The sequence below is a fragment of the Diceros bicornis genome, chromosome 13 (genome assembly GCF_020826845.1).
Source record: "Diceros bicornis minor isolate mBicDic1 chromosome 13, mDicBic1.mat.cur, whole genome shotgun sequence".
NCBI classification, from domain to species: domain Eukaryota; kingdom Metazoa; phylum Chordata; class Mammalia; order Perissodactyla; family Rhinocerotidae; genus Diceros; species Diceros bicornis.
This window is the reverse complement of record NC_080752.1, coordinates 39612205-39633819: the sequence shown is the minus strand read 5'-3', so window position 1 is coordinate 39633819 and position 21615 is coordinate 39612205. Positions and strand designations below refer to the sequence as shown.

At 40.7% G+C, this 21615-nt stretch overlaps 1 protein-coding gene across 2 annotated transcripts in view; it reads right to left on the bottom strand.

Annotated features, from left to right (window-relative positions):
- Positions 1-733: 733 nt before the first annotated feature.
- Positions 734-21615, bottom strand: part of KDM1A (lysine demethylase 1A) — a 59274-nt gene continuing 38392 nt past the window's right edge. For both annotated transcript variants that reach the window (XM_058553184.1, XM_058553185.1), the window contains 11 exons: positions 13798-13940; positions 13344-13434; positions 11968-12102; positions 11149-11222; positions 10218-10329; positions 7126-7258; positions 5394-5581; positions 4870-4984; positions 2934-3061; positions 2111-2257; positions 734-1256 (listed from right to left, as the gene is read on the bottom strand). In XM_058553184.1, the coding sequence (XP_058409167.1) occupies positions 1071-1256; positions 2111-2257; positions 2934-3061; positions 4870-4984; positions 5394-5581; positions 7126-7258; positions 10218-10329; positions 11149-11222; positions 11968-12102; positions 13344-13434; positions 13798-13940 (1452 nt within the window). In that variant the 3' untranslated portion in view covers positions 734-1070. The remainder of the gene's footprint in view (positions 1257-2110; positions 2258-2933; positions 3062-4869; positions 4985-5393; positions 5582-7125; positions 7259-10217; positions 10330-11148; positions 11223-11967; positions 12103-13343; positions 13435-13797; positions 13941-21615) is intronic.

Here is a 21615-nt window from a genome sequence, read left to right as displayed (position 1 = left end):
AAGGATTTTGAGATGGGAGAGATGATATGGGTGAATCTTAAATGAAATCACAACTCTCCGTATAAGAGGGAGACATAGGAAGATCTGACTACAGAACAAGAGAAGGTGATGATGGAAGCAAGACTGGAGTAACGTACTTTGAAGATGGAGAAGGGGCCACAAGCCAAGGAATACAGCCACTAGAAGCTGAAAAAGGCTCTTTGCTCAGAGCCTGCAGCGGTAGTTTGTTATAGCACCACCAGGAAACTAATATACCAGCTAAGGTACCTAAATCCTTGATCTCCTCCTTAGTTAACACTTCTGAAAACTTTTATACCAATACCTGGGAGAGAAATAGAAAGTTAGCACATACCCATGGAGGGAATCTAGGGACTAAAGCCAAGAATAGTCTACCAGAGACCCACCCAAATTTTGTGTCAAGTCTTGTGTTTTATCTTGAAAATTTAAAGTCTCCTAATAGGCACATGCTTGACTTGCAGGCTCCCATCTTTGGCATACGGTCGCCCGATAATCCCAGTGGGGAAGTCCAGCTCCACAGAGACCAGGAAGCCCACGGCTTCTATGGGAACCCCACCCCTGCAACCCTATCTTCTGACCTGACCTAACCATTTTCCTCCTTTATGTAAACATCCCCCTTATTTAAACATGCATAAAACTGGCATTTCCAAAGGGAATAACACTCTTGTCTTACATACAACTCTAACCCTAAGGGGAAACAAAAGAAAGATAGGACTAATTTTATATGAAGTTTTATTCTCAAAGTATAAAAAAAACACCACACACCAAGAGACCAAGATGTTCTCTCACAGCACCTGCTTGCCTCAGTCTTTATGAAGAACACAGGCTTCCACACTAATGCCTCCCTAGCTCTAAGTCACTCAACGGAGGCACCCTCCTTTGTCAAAACCAGAGCAACCTCCTTGGCCACCTGACCTTCATGAGCTCCAGCAGCTGATCAGGAGCCCAGGTGCCGGGGCGAGTTTCTCAGTGGAATCTAGTATTGCTAGAAGAGCTTTCCTTACGCGGCAAAAGACACGCACATCGGCCTCTTCCCTTAGAATGCATCTGTCTCACATGCTTGGGGACTGCTGTGCAGGAACGCCTGGTGTGGCCTGGCGAGGCAGGGTGTACATGGCCCCCAAGAACTGGTCTGCAATCCTTCCTGCTTCTCGTAGCCCACTCAGCAGAGCACCATGGACCGTGGCTGGGTAGTTACGGATTGTATGTTCTCCAGCAAAGAAGAGTCGTGGAATTGGCTATTTCAGGAAAAAAATTAAGAGAAAATCAACAGGTTGCAAATATACCTTTATTCTTGTTGTGTTTGAACTGCCAAATTCTTGTTGGCCCTTGAAGGCTGATTCCCCCCACCCCATCACTAGTCCATCATTCTACCAAAAAAGGATCTCCCTTATCAGCATGCATTTTCCTAGAACTGATAGAAGTAGAAACGAGACAATAAAATTCAGCCCAGCCTTAGTTCTAGGGTGATGCTTACCTGCATCTATTCTTATTTATCAGTTTAACTCTGGGGAGACCTAGTTCTAGAGCTTCCTTTGCCTCATGTAGTACCTACTGGGGGGGTTCCTGACTACTCTGAACCATGGAGAATATAGCATTTGTTCTTAGTCAGGAACACTTTTGCCTCTTAGCTCAGGGCAGACATGACCACAGGGTCCTAAGGAACCCTTACTACTCTCTGGAGCAGGGTCTGGCATTGTCTAGATAATGACCCAAGGTTATTCTCAGGGACATGCTCTGGAGGTCCCTAGTGAATTGAGACCCTGCAACGATCCTATAAGCCATTACAAAATGGGGTACAATTAAAAATGTTTTGGGTTTTGTTTTTTAGGGACAAAAATCTGAATAAGGAAAAAGTAATTGGTTTATACTCTGGACTCTTCCATTCTGAACACAGACTGCCTAGATTACAAAGCCAGAATGTGAGAAATCAGACACAAATAATACTGCTCCTCCCTCTCCCTCTGTTCTTCGTTATCTACAAGGCTTCAAGGACAGAACAACTAAAACGTAAAAAGATCAGTGGCATCATTTTTACCCTGAGATCCTGGCCTCTTCCCCAATAAGCCCAGGTAGTTTGCCAGTTGCTCACCTGAGGGGCACCTGGAATTGAGGGGCCGGGAGTGATTGGCTGAGCCATTAAATCATAGTCATTTCCAGATGATCCTGCGGCTACATAGGAATAAGAGCCCCGGGCCCAGGGATCAGCACGCCAGCGCGACACCACAGTTTCCTTGGGCTGAAGGAAAAACCATGAGCAGAAGTTATTTCTGGACACGAATGACAACCAGTCATCTCTGAAAGATGGAAAAGCTGCAGTGGGTGGGGATACACGCGCGAGAGATAAAAAGGCAGCAGGCATGAGATGAGTCACTTAGCCAAGTGATGAATGCTGCTGCTGCAAAACAATGCGAAATGCCTTCAGCCTGCAAGGAATCTCCCGTGTTGCCTTCTTGTCTGTGAATCCAGAGATCTACCCAGGACTTGACCTTCATTCTTTTATAAATTCACATGAAGCATTAATACACTTCCTCTCAAAGGAATCCTAAGGTCTAAAAGTGTTTCAGTGGGCCTAAAGGATAGAAAAAAGTACTAAGAGATTCTTTTAAGACTTCCCTGAGGGAGTTTGGCCCCTTTGTCTAAAAGGGGTGGGGGTATAATTCCACAAGCAGAGACAACGGACCAGACAAGCAGAGAAATGCAGCAAACAGCCATCTCAATCCCCCAGCTCATGTACTGGGGGGCTTTTCTGAATCCCACACTTAGGGCATGAACACCAAACAGCGTTCATGTAAACCCAGCACACACTTCTTAATTCTCGCTGAAACTGTCCTGACCAAGAACCTATGCTGCAACTTAAGAGAAAACGTCAAACCCTGCATTAGATTCCCACTTGCCCCCACCCACTCACTCACCTGAGGCACTGCACTGCTACCAAAAATCCCTTTGAGAATGGCCAGGCATCGGCCAACAATCACATCATCACTTATGTTTTCCATGATGCCAGCAGCTTCTCCTGCCACTAGTGCCAATAGTATTGGAGCTAGGGAAACAAAAAGGACATTTCCAGGGTATTCCTACAGACTTTGCTCAAGAACTTCATCAGGCCCACATTATACTTGGTGCTCTGAAATCTGATGACCAACAGACATGCACCACTCATGCTAAAGACAAGTTACGTTTCCGAAACAGCAACTTGAAATCTATCCCCAAAAGGGAGCCAGTAAACTATAGTGAGTGAGGTGTGACTCACGTATTTCACTGCTTATCACTTTGCAGAATACAGAAGTCCTAAAGATGTAATTTCAGACTTTGCTAACAAAAGAAAACTAACAAGTATCCCTATATTTAGGCATAGAATTCTTAGCCCTAACCACCTTAGATAGCTCCATGACAAGGGCTACATCCTTTTAGCTATCCCAGGCCCCTCCAAGCCCATCACTACCTTGACTCACCTGTTTGGTGAATATTTATGCAACAGGCTTATGTGATAGGCACAGTACTAGATGCTGGGGATATAAAAGCCAGGACTATATACTCCACAGATCAAGAGATAAATAATCACAAATACATATTTATGAACTGTGATGAAAGCTATGAAGAAAAACACGGGATACAGAGAAAAGGATACAGGGACTTAATGTAGATTTGAGGCGGTGGGGGTATGTGTGTCCTGGAGTCCTCTGAAATAGTGACATTTAGGTCAAGACCTGAAGGCTGCAGGTAGAGTATGCCACGATGAGAAGAAAAGAGAAATAAAAGCACTCCAGCCCCAGGCCACAGGACACGCAGGCCCTGAAGGAGAAAACAGTACGGTGCATCACAGGACTCCAAGAGAGCCGACAAGTGTGCCTGGAGCCCGGGGAGGGGGGATACCAGGGGTGGTGGGGATGCACAGTGAGGAAGCTGAAGTAGAAGCGAAGGGCTGGACCACGCGAGCCTCTGTAACGGCCACAATAGTGGAAAGCTATCCGAAGAGAGAGGCAGGGATAGCAGTTAGTGACTACTGGCAACTGAACAGGTAAGAGGTGAGAGTGGCTTGGACTGGGTGGGGGCAACGGAAAAGAAGTCAACAGGTCTGAGAGAGAGAGTGCGGCTACCACTGACAGGGCTTGATGGCCTGGAGGGGGAAAGGGAAAGAGCACTCCACTGCTGTGGGAAAGCAATGTGCCCGGGGAACAAAGTGCCCCCCCTGTGAGGGTAGTGGCCTGGCCAAGTGAAGGATGTTTCAATATTAGGCAGTGAGGAGAGTGATGGGTAACTGATGCGTCTGCATTGTGAAGGCCATGCCTCTTCATACTGCTGCACGGTAGAATGTTTTACATTCTTTTTTTGGAATGACGTAGGGTCTAAATATACGCCCCCTTTTTTTTTAGCTCTATATAGAATTAAGAGCAATCCAATTACAGAAGGAAGTAAAACAGGAGGTCGGAGTTTGATAAATACATTCTAAGAGAAGTAATCAAAGATTCAGGGGCAAGTCAGACGCAGAAGTCCGAGAACGAGGAATACAAGCTTCCCCTTCCAGGAAGCTTGCCCGGGCCCGGCCCTCCTGGCTGGGCTGAGTCTTCCTTTTGTTGTCCTTTGCAGTGCCCTGGGCTTTCACTCTGTCACACTCCTTACTGCCCTGTTCTGAGACTGCCTACCTCCTTACTGCACCCCCCACTAGGTTGTGAGCTCCCTGAAGGCAGGGGTTTTTTTCCCCCCATATCCCCAGCACCTAGAAGGGATTTCAGAAATTGTTTCTTGAGTTAATGAAAAATCAAGACATATATTTGAGAAAAACCAGAATATTCCTAATTCTCTATTCCTATAAGGATATGAAAAAGATCAGAAGTAGAAAGCAGTTACCTTTATAGAGGTTCCAGAAGAGGAAGAGCTCACCCCTGCTGGCAGTGGTACTGCCAACATGCCCAAACAAATTGACACTTGGATCCCAGAACACGCGGTCAAAACACAACACCACCTATTGTGAAAAAGGAGCACAAGAGCTGGTGACAGTTCAGAAAAGAGGGCTTCAAGCACAGCTGTGCCTCAGCAGGAAGTACTTCTTCCTCAATCTTATTCAAGTTTCTTCTAATCTACTCTCAACACAAGCCTAGAAATCCCTATTATAAATGTATTACTTAGGACAACATTTAGAGCTCTCTTTTTTTAGGCTTGGGTTTGCAAAGTGACCCCGGAAGACTAAATCCTCATGGACACTTTATATATAATCAGGCAGTGAAGTGAATGAACTGACAGGCATCACCCTGTTATCACAGAGATGAGAGTACAGCAAAATGTACAAAAATGCAAACCCCTCTTCTCTCTGAGCAGAGGGCAGTATGACTGGTATTTGTACAATGGGATGAGGGGTGCCTAGGCCAAGTTACCTTGTTAAGGTTGCCAAATCCCATCCTTTGGACTGCAGATGTTTTCCACTCAGGAAGAGGTGGCACAAACTGAACAGCTGGTGGCTGTTGCTTCAACACACCCAAGGGAAGGGTACAGAGAACTGCATCACATTTATAAATAAAGGTTTGGCTTGTAGAGCGGGTATTCACAGCTATCACTTCACATCCTAGAGAGGTTGGAGGAAGAAGACTTGATTGGTGATAAGGATGGTACTGACAAGGGTACTGAAGTACTGAACATTTAGTGCACAGTAGAATGTACGTGCTATCTCAGTTAATTCTTACTACAAGTCTATGAAGTCGGTTCTATTCATTTTTTTTTTTTTTTTTTCTATTCATTTTTTATAGAAGAAAACTGAGGCAGAGGTGAAGTAACTTGTTTAAGGCCACATAGGTGTCAAGATTCAAACACTAAGAGTCTACTTCCGAGACCCTGATCTTTATCACCATACTGTCCTACCTTCCTGATACACTGGTGATCTTCTGGAGTAATAAAAGGACCTTATCATTTACCAAAGTTAAGTAAATTTAGACCAAAGTTAAAAGTAAAATGTCTGCTCTAATAGAATCAATACCTCTCAGAATGATACCAGAAGACTGTGGCGCAGATCTAAGGGATGCAGCCTAGAAGTGAGGAGCATGCTATCCTTGAGAATGCACTGTGCTGCTTAGAGCTTGCCAAAATATGAATGAGCTCAGAGCTGACCACAGAAAAGGCACTGAAAAGAGGTTAATTTTTCTTAATTTGTGTTTTTTCTTCAATGAATGCCTATTGATATAATTTCAAAAAATATATATAAATAGCTCAAAATAAATTCTGAGAGCTCAGCACAAGCCCATTTTCTGTGGCCGCAGAACTAGGGAAAAGGACAGAAAAGCTATTCTAATGATTCTTCGTCTGCCTGCAAATGGCTCTTTACAGACTGCAGATCTCAACACTATCAGCTAGCAGCTGCCTCTGAAGGGAAAATTAAATGGAAAAAATGGTTGTAAAAAAAAATATTTGTAGTGATCTCAGCAACTCTAGAAAAGGGGCCATGGAGGGCAAGATTGGTGGCCACATCTCCATTATTATGAGGGCCCTCAGAGAGGGGGTGTCTAGCTATCATAAGGAGTTCAAGACTATCAATTCCAAAGGTGGCTGGACAACAGGTTCTCTGCACTGCACATTAAATGCACCCTGAAACCAGCAATAATAAGCACTGAGCCTACTGCCATAGGAACCACAGGACAATTCCACCTTTGAAGTCACTTATTAGCAGGACTGCTCCCAGAACTAGAAACCAGCCTGAGTAGTTAGCCCACCTGAATAGGAAAAGCGAGAATGGATCCAAAGACCAAAATGCAGATGGTGAAATATAATGAGTGGGTCCCATTGGAGAGGGGCCCAAATCCTGGTATTTAAGAATACACTTAGCAAAATTGGATCCAAACTCACTGGCTGTTATAATACCAAACTAATTCATGCACAAATTGGAAACTAAAACTTGCTTCAATTTTCTGGTTTATACAATAATGAGATCAGAACGTCCAAAGGCCCTACAGGCTCAATCCTTTTGTAAACGCAAATTTTTTTATTTAGGAGTCCTAGTTTATAAGATATTCTATCAGGAAATGTACCCAATATTTTTTCTGTAGGTCAAACTCAACAAAAGATCAGTAGCGTGTTTCAGAGGAAGACATTTACCTTACCAGGAAAGCAGTAACATACCTGAAGCTGTGTAGCGAACCTGCCGAACTGCTGTATTCAGTTTAATGTCTAGGCCTTCTGCTAAAGCCACAGGCACACATGAGTAGCCATTCCTCACTGTAAGGTGGCTGCCAGTAAACTCAAAGTCATCATCCTAAAGAGGAGAGAAAAGGACATATTTTCACATTTTCCTCATCTATGCCATTATAAGTTCTATAAGATAGGTAACACTGAAAAACACCAGCCTGTGGAAACAGTCAATTTCTAAGGCAGAAATTAAAGAACAATCACTCACTATTCAGCTACAGCTGCCCCAGGAAACTGAAGGGAAAAGAAAAAAATGCCAAAATGTCCCTAATGGCTATCTTTGGGTAGTGAGATTAGGGCAGTTTCTTTTTTCCCTAGATAGAGTTTTTATCATCACAGTCCTACACCACCAAGTCCAGACTATCCATGTGGGGTGGGAGAGGGAAGGAAGCTGATTCAGTAAATTCCCTTGATTAGATATCATAAAAGTTTGTTTGTTTGACTTTTGAACGCAATATCAATTTGGTAGGATATCTAATTCACCATCCTAATTACATTTTCTTTTACCTAAGAGCAAAATCAGTTTTTATTTCTTCAACTTACAGATTTTAAAGTTGAGGAAGACTTCCAAAATTAAAGTAGGTCAAATAGAAGAAGGCAATCTAGGATTATAAAGACTGGCCCAAGATAATCCATATAGTAAAGAATTCAAGATTTGGCTGGAACAGATTCCCAAAATGATCTCATTTCTTTGAATTTACTGAAAATCTTTCTATACAGAGAAACTTCTGAAGCCTAGTCAGTATGTCTAATTTCATGAAATTTGTGGGGAAAACATACCACAATTCTTAGGAATTAGATAAAAATACCAGGCTGGCAGCAAAACTCTCATTACTTAGTGACTGACTCACCTGCTCCCCATACAGGTCAGTTCAAATCACCCACATTCAAAATTTAATACGATTACAAATGGATACAAACTGGAACTGCAAATGATAAATCAGTGACTAGGAAGGGTCTAATTTACTATTTACATGAAAAATCATAGGCATTCTGCAAGATTTTTACCACTAACCAGTCCAATCCTCACTGTAATTCAAATACTCAAGAATACCAGGGTATTATCTAAAGATTAAGTCAAAATAATTTTACTAGGAAAATGTACAATGGAAATATGTAAGTAAAAATTTAACATTTACTTGTATACAAATTTGGCCAAAGTCTCAGATTTAGAGATTGGCCCATTCAACATGTAACAAGCCCCATGATTTCTCACCAGTTCAAAAGTGAATCACACTTAAAATATTTGAGAATAATTTAACAAAAGATGTGTAAGACCTGTACACCGAGAACTGTAAAATACTGCTGAGACAAATTGAAGAAAACGTAAATAAATGGAGAGATATACCATGTTCAAGGATTACAAGATTCAATATTGTTAAGATGACAATCACCCTAAATTGATCTAGACATTCAATGCAATCCCAATCAAAAATCCCAGAAGGTATTTTTTGTAGACATTGATAAGCTGATTCTAAAATTTTTGTAGAAATAGAGAAGACCTAAAATAGCCAAAACAATTTCAAAAAAGAACAAAGTTGGAAAACTTACACTACCTGATTTCAAGACGTCAGAAAGCCACAGTAATCAAGACGGTGTGATGGTGGCATATAGACAGACAGACAGACAAACAGAAAGGATTACCATAAACAGACTCACACATGGTCAACTGATTTTAAACAAAGGTGCCAAGACATGAAGAAAAAGGATGGTGTTAGAGTAATTAATAAGATGAGCATATGGAAAAATATGAACCCTACCCTCACCTTTCACTATATACAAAAATTAACTCAAAATGGATCACAGACCTAACATAAGAGCTAAGACCATAAAACTTCAGGAAGAAAACAGGAGAAAATCTTTGTGACCTAGGTTTGGACAAAGATTTTTCAGGATACAAAAAGCACAAAGTCTAAAAGGAAAAGTTGATAAACAGGACTTCATAAAATTAAAAGCTTTTGCTCTTCAAAAGATACCATTTAGAAAATGAAAAGGCAAGCTGTAAACTGGAAGAAAATATTTGCAAAACATAAATCTGACAAAGGAATTATATCCAGAATTTCAAGAACAAAATGAACTCATATGAATGAATGAATTCAGTAAGAGGATAGACAACCATATTTTTTAAATGGGCAAAAGATCTGAACACACTTTTCACCAAAGAATTGACATACGAGTGGCCAATAAGCACATGAAAAGATGTTTCATATTACCAGTCATCAGGGAAATGAAAATTAAAACCCCAATGAAATACTGCTATACACCCATTAGAATGCCTAAAATTTTAAAAACTGGCAATGCCAAGCATCGGTGAGGATGTGGAGCAATGGAACTTGAGAACATTGTTGGTGGGAATGCAATTTGGAAAACAGTTTGGAAATCTCATAAAGTTAAAAATCTACTGCCTGTAAACCTAGCAATTTCACTCCTAGATATTTACCCAAGAGAAAGACATTACATTCACAGCAGATTCAGTCATTTATAGCCAAAAAATGGAAACAACCCAAATGTCCATCAATGTACCAGTGAATGGATGAACAAGCTGTGGCATATCCATAAAACAGAATGCTACTAAACAACGAAAAGGAACAAACTACTGATATATGCAACAACGACGAATCTCAAAAACTTCTGCTAAGTGAAAGAAGTCACACACGAAAGGCTATATGCTGTCTGATTATATACTGTATGGTTCAATTTATATGTAATTCTAGAAAAAGCAAAACTATAGTGACAGAAAGCAAATCAGTGGTTGTCTAGGGCCAGGAGCGGGAGGGCTGCAAAAGGGCAAGAGAGAACTTTCCAGCATGATGGAAATGTCCTATATCTTAATTGTGGTTGTGGTTCAAGACTATAGGAGTTTGGCAAAACATCAAACTGTTCACTTAAAATCGGTAAGTTTTATTGTACGTAAATTATGTCTCTTAATAAAGCTGTTTAAAAACACACATCAAACAAATTAACAATTTCTCTTAAGAGCCCTTTCAAAGACACACGCAACAAAATAAATGATAAAGGAATGTTACCTGATCCCAGTGTTTAAGAGAGAGCGTAGAAAGAGGTGTAGCATTAGCAAATTCAAGATTTGCAAAATGCCAATCAAGTATTTGTCTGTCTCTTGACGAGAGATATACATCACTGCAAAATGAGAACAAAGGGGCACAAGGTTATTAAAGGACATTACTACTATTCTCAGTGGGCTGATGTGGATGATGTCAGTAACTGTGTGGGAACCTAAACCTGGGATTTTGCCTTATGTGAAGAAATTCTAAGTCAAAAAGTAAGATCTTATCTGTCTTAACTCCTTTATTCATGGTGCCTAGAGCAGTGCCAGGCTCACTACATAAAGCAAACTACAATTGGGCTTCATTTGTCGGGGGTGGGTGGATGGATTCTTCATACTGTTATCTTGCATTATAAAAGCTTATTCGTTGTAAAAAAATTTGTTTTACATTTTAAAAAAAGCAGGGACTTACTAGCAAGAAAGGATAGCATCGCTGACTACAGAACAGAGTAGATACATGTGGAGGCCAGATGCAACATGGAGCACAGTATCAGCACATAAAATATTCACTATCAAAAATCCAATGAAAATAAAGTGTAATGCTTTCCTGGTCCCCAGAATTATGGGAATTTAAAGCAATAGCACCTCTACACCACTCGAAGACAATCTTCATTGACTACGTTTTCATTCAAATATCAAATCTTATGGAGAAAGGCTATATTTTCAAAAACAATATATTAAGTATAAAGGACAATCTTACACATTAAAATATAAGAATAGAGGATTTAGGAACCTGACAAGTAGTCTTATCTACACAGGTATCTTCATTACACAATTTACAATCCATTCATTGAACATAAATAAAAGCCCATGGTGCTTTATAATTTTCTTTCTAAACCTAACAGAAAGAACAGTAAAAGCTATCTTTCTCAACGATTGTGTGTGTTCCTTACCTTGGGGGATTGGCTTCCAATTCTTGAAGTTTTTCTTCCAGCTTTCCTTGTGTTTCAGCTAATTCATCATATTCCTGATAAAATAAAGAGAAATGGGTTGATCTTGATGGGTCAGAGACCCACCTCATTACTTACACCACAAAGTATAAGGCCTGGACTACATCCCTGTCCAGGTCATATCTACGAGTGTGCCCCAGCTTAAGGCTGAGTCAGGGCTCAGGGACAGTTGTTCTTGATGACAAGTTACAATGTGACCCTGGAATTAAGATGGTGGTGGTGAAGGGGGGGCATGCAGGAGGAGGAAATAAAGGAAGAAATATACTAGTGTGGTACAAAGTAAGGATGACAAAGAATAGCAACTACCACATCCTGTGAGTTTACCATGTCCCTTGCAGGGGATAAGCACTTTAGATCCCCTACAAGTGAGGTAGTATTAATACCATGTCACAGATGAGGTGATTAAGGAGTCCAAAGTCACATGGCTAGGAAATACTAAGTTAGGGATTTCAACTAGACAGTATGACTCCAAATGACTCTGAAGTCCATGTTCATTATCCTTATTCTAAACTGTCAGGGAGAAGCTATGACAGAGGGCTAAACTGAGATGTAAGTAAGCTAAAGGATGAGACTGTGAAAACAAGGTTAAGAATTCTGCAGAAAAAGCAGATCTTAAACCAAACTAACCCATTAAGTCCCCATGGCTCCTGTGTATCAAACCCTCTTCTTCCTACTATGGGGCTCTCTTTTCAAAGCTTCCCAGATCTATACTATTTCTTAGGACTCCAAGTAAAACCAACTGGGCATGTCTGTATACCACACCTTGCACAGAGCAGTCAGATCCCTGTGTTTGCTTTTCACTAAGAACTCAGCAGTGATATCTCTGGGTGGCTTGACTTCAGATGCTTCTTTGTATTGCTGATGAAGTTCCTTAATTTTCTCTTTCAAATTTACCATCTATGAGGGAAAAATACACATTTACCATTCCACATAGTGAAGTATTTCATCTCTAAATCGTGCTTTGGCTCCTCCTCTAAACTGCTATTATACCAAAGCAAGGTTACAATGTAAGGTCCTTGGAATTCTTAAATACCCATTCTACATTCGTGATATTTTAGAACAGAAAAAAAACCTATATGGCTCAAGAAGGAGGAATCACATCACTATCAGATAAATAAGTTTGGCTCTGTCTTTCAAAACATGGGAGAAGTAGGAGTGCCCCGTTAATAAAAATAAATAAAAATTGAAATTAAATTAATTTCTAGGAAAAACAAACTACCACCAATTTAACTTAAACTTATTGATTTAGGAAACAAACTGTCATGATTTGTTTTTTAAATATGTAAAAGGTCAAATCATCACACAAAGAACCTTAAGGATCCATTCCTACTGTTATTTTTTTCAGGTTTCTGATAGTACTACACAGGACCAGGGTGACGGATAAAGCTTGAGACTGGGGGCCCCAGAGCTATCCTGCCAATTGGCTATTATCCGGCCACTCTTCTCATTTCATCCATACCACAATGCATGAAGAAGGTGTGCCCGAGACCTCTTTGTTTGACAGGATGAAGAAATGAGGCACAGTGAGACAGTGAGGCAAGAGTCCAGTCACAAGACACCATGGGGGCTGTCCCACTTCATGTTTTCTCCTTAAGCTGGTGTTATGTTTGCAGCTGGCAGGATGAGGAAAAATAAATGTTTCCCAGTCTGGAGCCAGGGCTCTGGAAGGGGCCTTCAATAGACATACCATTGGGGAATATCCCCATACTGGCTCCTCAAGTGAAATAACTATGGCAATGAATTATGGTCCTGCCTGCTGACGTGTTGTCTTCATCAGTGGGAACTTGACCCCAGCACAGCTGATCTCCCTCTCATCCTAGAATTCAGCAGAGGACACTGGGCCACCTTTGCAATAGCCAAAGGGAACCTGACACAGGAAAGATCTACTTTCTCTGGCAATAATTTACTGATAATGCCATACTGAAAGACAGATGAAACAGTGCCTTTTACTAGTCATCCTTTTCTTAAGAATAACGAGTCCCAGCTGTGCAGAGCTTCTCTCCTGTGTGTGGGGGCGGGGGCGGGGGCGGCGGGGGGGGGGACGACGGACGACACAGAAATGCTTTTAAGATTTCTAAATTAAAGGCCTCCCCCCCCCACTGATGCATTTCAGCTATGAAGAAAATATAGAATTTCACCTTATTAAGAAGTTCTTTCAATTCTTCCTGAGTTTTCACTATCTTCTTCCAATGTTCAATCTGCTCATCTTTGACGTGCTTTTCCTGTAACCTAAGAGAGACAATATGTATGCTCTGGCCACATAGCCAGCTTTGCAGCACAAGACAGGTGCTCATCAAAAACATTCAATGGCATCCAGGCCCACTGAAATTTCTAACACTTTGGAACAAGAAAGTTGGCTGGTGGCAAATTATTTTCTAGGCTATGTTAAATATAGTTTAGTACCGTAAAAACTGAATTTTAGAATTGAGAGGGGCCTTAAGGATCACGAAATTATTTCAAACGGTTTTACTTTTGCATTTAACTATTTCACATAACAATTAGCTCAAATAAGACTTGCTGAAAAACTTAAAACATAAATAGCAAATCTCTAAATGGAATTCACTATATAATAAGCAGGATCAAAGTACTTACTGAATGACAACTTCCAATGCCTGGCCAAGGGACACAGGCTTATTATTGAGGACATTGAAGTCTAGCTGATGGCTAAGGTAAGATGTAGCTTCTAGCAACCGGTTAAACTCTTGCTCTACCATTTCATCTTTCTCTTTAGGAACCTGAAAATCCGAAGTATAGCAGAATTGGTCCTTATAGGACTAAACATAACCATCCATGAAAACACAATGCTCTACAGTTTAAAAGGTCAAAATCTCAAAGAGGAAACCTTTGAGGACAATGATTTGAACTTTGTTTTCTATGAAGTGGTCAATTCCATTAAATGAGATAATGAAATGTTTTGGCCCTGATATTTTTCTGTTCTCCCAGTTTTGCCCTCAGAGCTGGGATTCCATCCTATTAACAGCCACAGGGCTCACACTGGTGCTAATTGAAGTTATGTGGAGCACAAGGTGCCCTGGAGCTGACATGCACTGAGATCAGCTGGGCTGACATGCAAACAACACGCTGGGAAAGTCCCAGAGAACAAAACCTATGTCAACACACCTGAGGACCTTCTAGAACAAGGGCAAGATGGAAAAACAAGAAGCCCAAGGTATCTGCTTCCCCTTAAAGATGACAGAATTTCAGGTGGGAGTAGGGAAGAGAGAAGTGAAATTCATGGCTATTAAAAAGAACACAATGGCACCTTAATTCTTTTGCAGAGTAACAGTGTTTTATGGCACCAATTAAGTTCAGAGTTGAATGTCGAAAGCTCTTAGACTATGACTGATTGAGGTTCCAGGACTGGCTCACTCTTGTGGAGGAAAAGAACGGATCATCAAGCTCTAAGACCACGTTCCTAATCCCTGCTGTGTCCCTGCCTATTGATACCATTAGTTAGTTGACACAAATCCCTCTGCTACTGCTTAATTCAGCCCCAAAGTAAACCGTATCTGCAATTCTATTGCTGCATTCATGGCAGCAGCAGAGAGAAGGAAAAACCATGTCTAAGGCAAGCATTTCTTGCCATAATAAACTGAGCATCAATGGAAATGGGATTCAAAATAATGGAATTTTTTTGAATTCTACAGTTAAAATTAATAACAAGGAAACAAAACATTAGAATAAGTTCGAATAAACACTAAAGCGAAGGAGGAGTGATCTTTTATAATCAGAGGTAACTGACTGTGGACAAGATCATCACAGTTAAGACTCTACCTCTCGTTTGAAATTCCTTAGTGTTTGCCCTTCCCAATAAAATGGACAATTTCGAAGCACTAGCCTCTGCCCCTTCGCTGATGAGTGACACAAGTAACTCTGCGAGATGAGCCGTGCTGTGGTAAAAAGAATATGGTGAGAACTACAATCTGCACCAAAAAAAAGGAAGGGAAAAGGACTGCAACTCTCCTTTGGAATTGGAAATAAGACAGACACCATATGTGATTCAATCAAAATCAGACTGCAGAGCATCACATTCTAAAAGGCCACACGCAGGAGAGATCAGGAAATCTTTATGAATTAGAGAGTCTTCCTTAGCTTAAGAAATATAAATCCCTGAGAATCTTCTGGTTTACGTTGAGAAATAAGGCAGAGAATCAGGCTTTGGATGCTTGGCGCCATTTATACATCAGGGCGGTTCCTAGGACTTGGTGGATCAAACACATCTGACCTACCCATTCAACTCCACGGCCAAAGAACAGAGCTCTTGGTGACCTCCCTACCTGTTCTATTACCCAGCTCTCAGAGCTGATGGAAGAGACCCTCTTGCCAGCAGTATCCTTTACTTCCTCATTGGTTACTTTCCCTCACTGATGTGATGGTTATACATAGAGCAGCTCATAGCAATGCTGACATTTTGCTTGGTGTAATTCCTGCAATGATGTTATAAAAGACGGTTCCAGAAACTCTAAATTTGGTGCTCCTTTAAAAAAGGAAACAATTACATTTTCAACATGAAATCTACATAGTTATGAGATCTTAATTGATCAAAGATGCAATGTGCACGACTGCTTTTCCTGGAGTACAAAATGGTGATATTTCTATGAATAGCTTCTAAAATGCCTAGCAAGAGGATGCAAGAGGGACCAGATCACATATGCCTCTACAATAGGGCAGAAAGTGCCAATACACAAGTGTGCAAATGGCATAGATTAAAGCTCTTCCAGTGTCAACTGGATGGCTTGCTCCAGACAAGCTTTAATCTTTGCAGCTAGGGTGACAGTCACATAGGGAAGTTCATACTAAAAAAGTACGCAGCACTCAGGCTCAGTAACTGGGGTCCAGGGTGTGTGGTAGAGAAATATTTAAAGGGACACTGTCAAGGTTAGAGGAACCAAATTTGACCTTTAGTTTCTTCCCTCTGTTTACTCAGCAGCCCACTTGATTCATTACACTTTCCCCTTTAGTCCACCCAAACCCTCCACAAAAAAACCTGACTTTTTACATGCGCTTTTAATGACAAAAACTCAAATGGCACCAGCCCAACATATAGGCGCAACTCTACAACAACAAACCAGTGTGAATGTATGATGGAGAGGATTTTTGAAAGGGAAAGATTTAAGTTTCAAGCTTTCAATGGGTTATTAATAAACAGTGAGGAAAATGATTTGAAAAATTATGAAAAAAATACCTTGACAGTGTCCTTTTAACCAGTGCAGCAGAGAGAGAAATAAACTGTAAATAACAGCCCAACAGCCACGTCAAGTTTAGTTTTGTAGGACAGCAATAAAATTAAGGCTTTAAACACACAGCATGACAGAAGCATTCTGTTAGCTCAGAAGCTGCAACCACCAGAGAAATAAGGAACAGACTGTACAGAGACCAAAATGGAAAAGTCAAGGCATAGAAATGGGCAAAAAGAAAGGCAATTTGGGGCTGGGGGTGGTGGTAAAGGGAGATGGTGTCAGAAAGCAGTGAGGAATAAAGCAAAATGCAATAAAAGAGAAAAGGAAAAACACAGAACAGTAACAAGGAAAACAAATCAAACAAACAGAAACCAAACCACAAGATCACTGCCACAGCTGACTGACACCAGGATGACAGGACTGCATCTCCAGTACACCGCTCTAACTCGAGGATTCACTCAGGAGACTACAAGCAACAGCCAGCATCAGGCCCCATCCACTTTCTGCCTAGTTCAGCAATCACAGGAATGTTGCTAGTGAGACCAGGCATAGCTTTGAAACCTGGATTTTTTCCCCATTAACTTTATAATTCCACTTTGAAAATAAAGGAATATTTGGAAAATAAAATACTAGTCCATTAGGAAACCAACACTGACTGGGAGAAAAACAAAATGTGTTTTTAATATATTTAAATCTTGAATCTCTTTCTACAATTAAGGGAGTTAAATATGTTCTATTTGACAAACTCAGACAATGAAAAGAACTTTAGCAACTGACTACCCTAAGTACCCCCTAAATACCTGTTTCGACTCATTTCTTTCCCCTTGGTGAGAATCCTCGGACTCTGTTAGTTCCACAAATAATTACAGAAAGGAGTTGAAATACTAGCAATCTCTCAACACAAGATGCAATAATTTTAGTGTTTTTTTTTTCTTGCTGAGGAAGAGTTGCCCTGAGCTAACATGTGTTGCCAATCTTCCTCTATGTTGTATGTGATACAAACCTGATACAGCATGGCCACTGACAGATGAGTGGTGTAGGTCTGCACCCAGGAACCGAACCTGGACCGCCAAAGTGGAGCACACCAAACTTAACCACTAGGCCACTGGGGCTGGCCCTGATAATTTTACTTTTACCTGCCCAGTCTATTCTAAGTTCTTAAATTGCATCCTGAGAAAGGAACTCAGCAAATGATTACAAAGGGTTAAGCACCATGTCTGATGGCAACTGGATTTCTATGTTACAACATAGCAAGAACACATAACAGCAAACTAAGAAGCAGTTTTTTGGGAAAGGACTTTTGATACAATTTTCTAGCAAAGGATCAAACAAAAAGGATATCACTTGAAAGACTTTATGACTTTTCAAAGCCATTTATTTCTCTATGAAAGGCTCGACATAAATGGTTCCTTCAAGACTAAGAATTTGGTGAATCCTACTGCTCTAAATGGGTACAATCCTGATTATTTTAGTCCTGTAGATTATATGGAGCATCCCTAAACATGGTTGGGGGAGGGGCAGCTTGTGTGTCTAGCCCATGCAGAATAAATTTAGGGAGAGCCAAGAAAACTTTCTGGAAAGGGTCCCTGATCGTGCAAGAAGTCATCTCACAGGAAGGACAGCTCTCCTTAGTTCCACTTCTGGTTGCATTCTATCACCATAAGCCCTTTAGGTCTTCAAAAACACTATCCATCTATCTTACTTCCAGTCTCCATAAGTTCTCTAGCAGCAGAGCAGAATGGAGTTAAGTGAAGCTACGTTCTGGGTACACAAAGTTCTGAGATTTAGCCAGAGAAATCCTCAGGAAGAACAATACATTAAAAAAAAGCTGTAATGGCCAAATCTGGCCAACAGAGGCTACAGTCAATCTCCATCTCTCCCATCCCCATGCTCTTCTAGAATTATGATAAAGTGAAAGATTAAGATTAATTACTTAGGTAAAACCTGGAAGAAGACATTTACATCTGAAGAGTCTCTAATTCAGATTCTCAAATAGCTACGGGAAATGAGATACAGCTATTATCCCTAAAGGGAGAATAAAGACAACAGGTATATCCTCAGTCCAAATAAAATTCAATGTGATTCTACAAATGGAGGCTGCTGCCTCCCTCACCCTCTTTTACCTCCTAAGGAATCTTTTAGGAGATGTAAATAACTGACTTCCCTAAAGCAGCAACTAAGCTGTGTGGAGAAGGCACACACGTCTAAGGAGTTCACTCTAGCAGTTTCTAGCACACAGTAGAGGCACTCAGTAAATTCTTGTTAAATGGATAAGTTAATATAGTTTGGAAAAGCAAAGTCAGTATTATAACTACATTTGAGGGGAAAATAATTATTTTGCAACTTAAGGAACACTAAAGGAAGGCATGCGATTTTTACATTTATAAAAAGCAGGGATTGGCAATCGTGATTTTAAAGAGTAGAGAAAGATTGCCTTAAAGACACCAAAGATGTTTCTGTAAAGGAAGGTGAAAACTGAAAGCCTGTATCAAAAGCATAGTAACCTAAGCACCACTCTATATGAATACAGGTGAAAATTTGCTAAGTTACGACAGGTACTGAGTATATCCAATTAATGGTCTTTGTAAGAGACCTGGCACCCGTTACCTTTCAGGTGTTATCTTTCTTTCTGATGACAGTTGAGCCATTCCCAAGACGAAAATCAAAATCCGTTTCTCCAAATAGTTACTGAGTCTTTGGATCTTACTTGGCAATCTCTCTCTTGCTCTGTCCTCTGAATGCTACAGCACTATAAGAATTTGATTACCTTTTCATGACTCAAAAAACGCCAAAGACAAAACTAGAATCTAAAGCCCCCGAGTTACTAGCTGGTGTACAGGAGATGCAGAAAACATTCAGTCATTTCCCCCGTGTCCCCCCATCAATCCATGTTTTCAGTCCCCTCACTGGTGATTCCAAAAATGTTCCTGAAATATGAATTACCCTATTTCCCAACCTTCTCCATATCCAGTTAACGCTGATTACAGTATAGTTCAGAGTATAGCTCCATCATCAGTCAATCTGAGGGCAGCTGCTGTATTAGCTCTGTTTTTACAGGCTTGGAAGTTGGAAGACACTTCTATTTACAGGGATATCTTATACCAGAACCAAATAGGGAAGCCCTTGTTCTAGTCATCAGAGCCATAAAATAAGGCTCCCCTGTCAAAAACACAGAATTTCAACACTCTAGCTGCCAATGCAGGACCAGAGAGTACAGAGAAGTAAACTCTTTCAGGGATTCTTGTGATTGTGATTAAAACGAGAATAAGATAACAAAAAAAAACCCACTATGTGGTTTTCTCCTATAGCAAAAAAATGGCTGAGTATGGTGATATGTCTTTAAGACAATATTCTAAGTGACATTTACAACTCTGAGTTAACTGCTGGCCTTACATAGGATGAGATAATTAATTTCTATGTACTAACAACAGAACCATCAAATCACCCTCTTGTCCACTGAGGCTGTCCACAAAGAATGGAGGAATACAATCCCATTTCATTTGACACTTGACTAAAGAAAAATCTATGGCTGAGTGAATGTCCACTCTAGGTGGGCCTTGCTGCCTCCTGAGAGTAACTTATTAAAAGAAAGCTCTTTGAGAAGGAGACTCAGCTGATGCAGTCACATGGGCAGTTAGAGTTGCACACACTTCCCCTTAGCCCTATGTTCCCTGAAATATCAGCCAGGAATAGCAGAACAAGTACAGAAATTTGAGCTGAAACACCAGGGAATGGATCCCGGCTCTGCAACTTACTAACTATAACGACCTTAGGCAAACACATGTCTGAGCTTTGGATTCTTCCTCTGCAAAATGGGAGAATGAAGCAACTGACCTACTCACTCCTGAGATTTCTAAACATATTTGTAATTATAAGCATAAACTAATGGGGCTATCAGCTCTTAGTACTTGTCCTATAAGCCACAAGCCAGTCTATTGGTCAACAGCTGTCCATTCCTACTCTGAGCTAGACTATTGGGAACAGCAAGATACAGAAACATGAGCATGCCTTCCTATGTTTGATTAACTAATTTAAGGCAAGCACAATTCAAAGCTGCAAAGAATTTTTTCCCAAATTTGAGAATGCTTAAAGAATCCTCCTTACTGCTTGGCTACTGCACCAAACACAAACCAACCAACTTAGAAAAATCCTGTTAAGATGAGAGTTGAATGACAACTACAAATTTCACTTGGAAAAATATCCCCGCATACAAAATGCTGAAAACCACACACTAGCTTAACAGCTACTTCCTACAGCGCTACTCAGAGCCGGTCCCGGTGAGACCAGGAGCTTATGCCACAACATAAGCGAACACACCACTTCCTGCACTGAGAAAGTCTTGCTACCAAAAACACAAGTCATCATCCGAACTAACAACATGGTTAATGACGTAGTTTATTTCCATTCCTGCGCAAGCTATTTATCTCATCCCATACTGGCGACCAACAGTTAGTTCATGGATTGGTAGCTGGTTGCAAGGCCACAATGGAGGGGAATACTGGTATACTATTTAGAAACAAATGGTTTTTAAAAATTTGTTAAAGCCCATCTAGAAGAAAGTAGACAACTTCTCTGGATATCTCTACTAGAAAAAAACTCTCTTTTTACTGTTAGAAAGACTAAATGATCTGTTCTACATTTAGGAAGGTCTAAAGAAAAAGGCTGCCTCTAAGATCAGTGATAATCTTTGGTTTGGACTCCATTACTTCTTGAGCACTAAGGTAATATTCACTTCAGAGGCCTTGCTTCCTCAATTCAATTCTCTACATCACTGCCTATCTACCTAAATACCTATCCGGTCACGTCACTTTCCCTGCTCTTGACCCTCTCAAGTCCCAACCTACAAATCAGCCTAGTAAGCAACATCCTCTACTCTAAACTTTAGCTTTATATCATCTTACCCTCACCAGTATAACCCCACCCTCCTTCAGAGACTTCTCTTAGACTTAAACCTACTTCTGCCTCCAATGCCTTTCCCTCCACAACCACACGTTGAAGTCCTAAGCCACCCTCACAAATGCTCTCCTTCTCATTCTTGCTCCTCCCACCTCCAGCGGCACTCTTTGTGTCCCCCTTGGCTCTTCTATAGTAATTTATCCTTCTATCTAACCATTGGCAAATCTGCTTTGACTTTGTGTTACTGGTATATGTGTAATATGTTTGTGGTTGTTTAAAAAAAAAAAAAAAACACTTAAATTGTAACGATATCTATTGTTCCTGATGCTCTTAG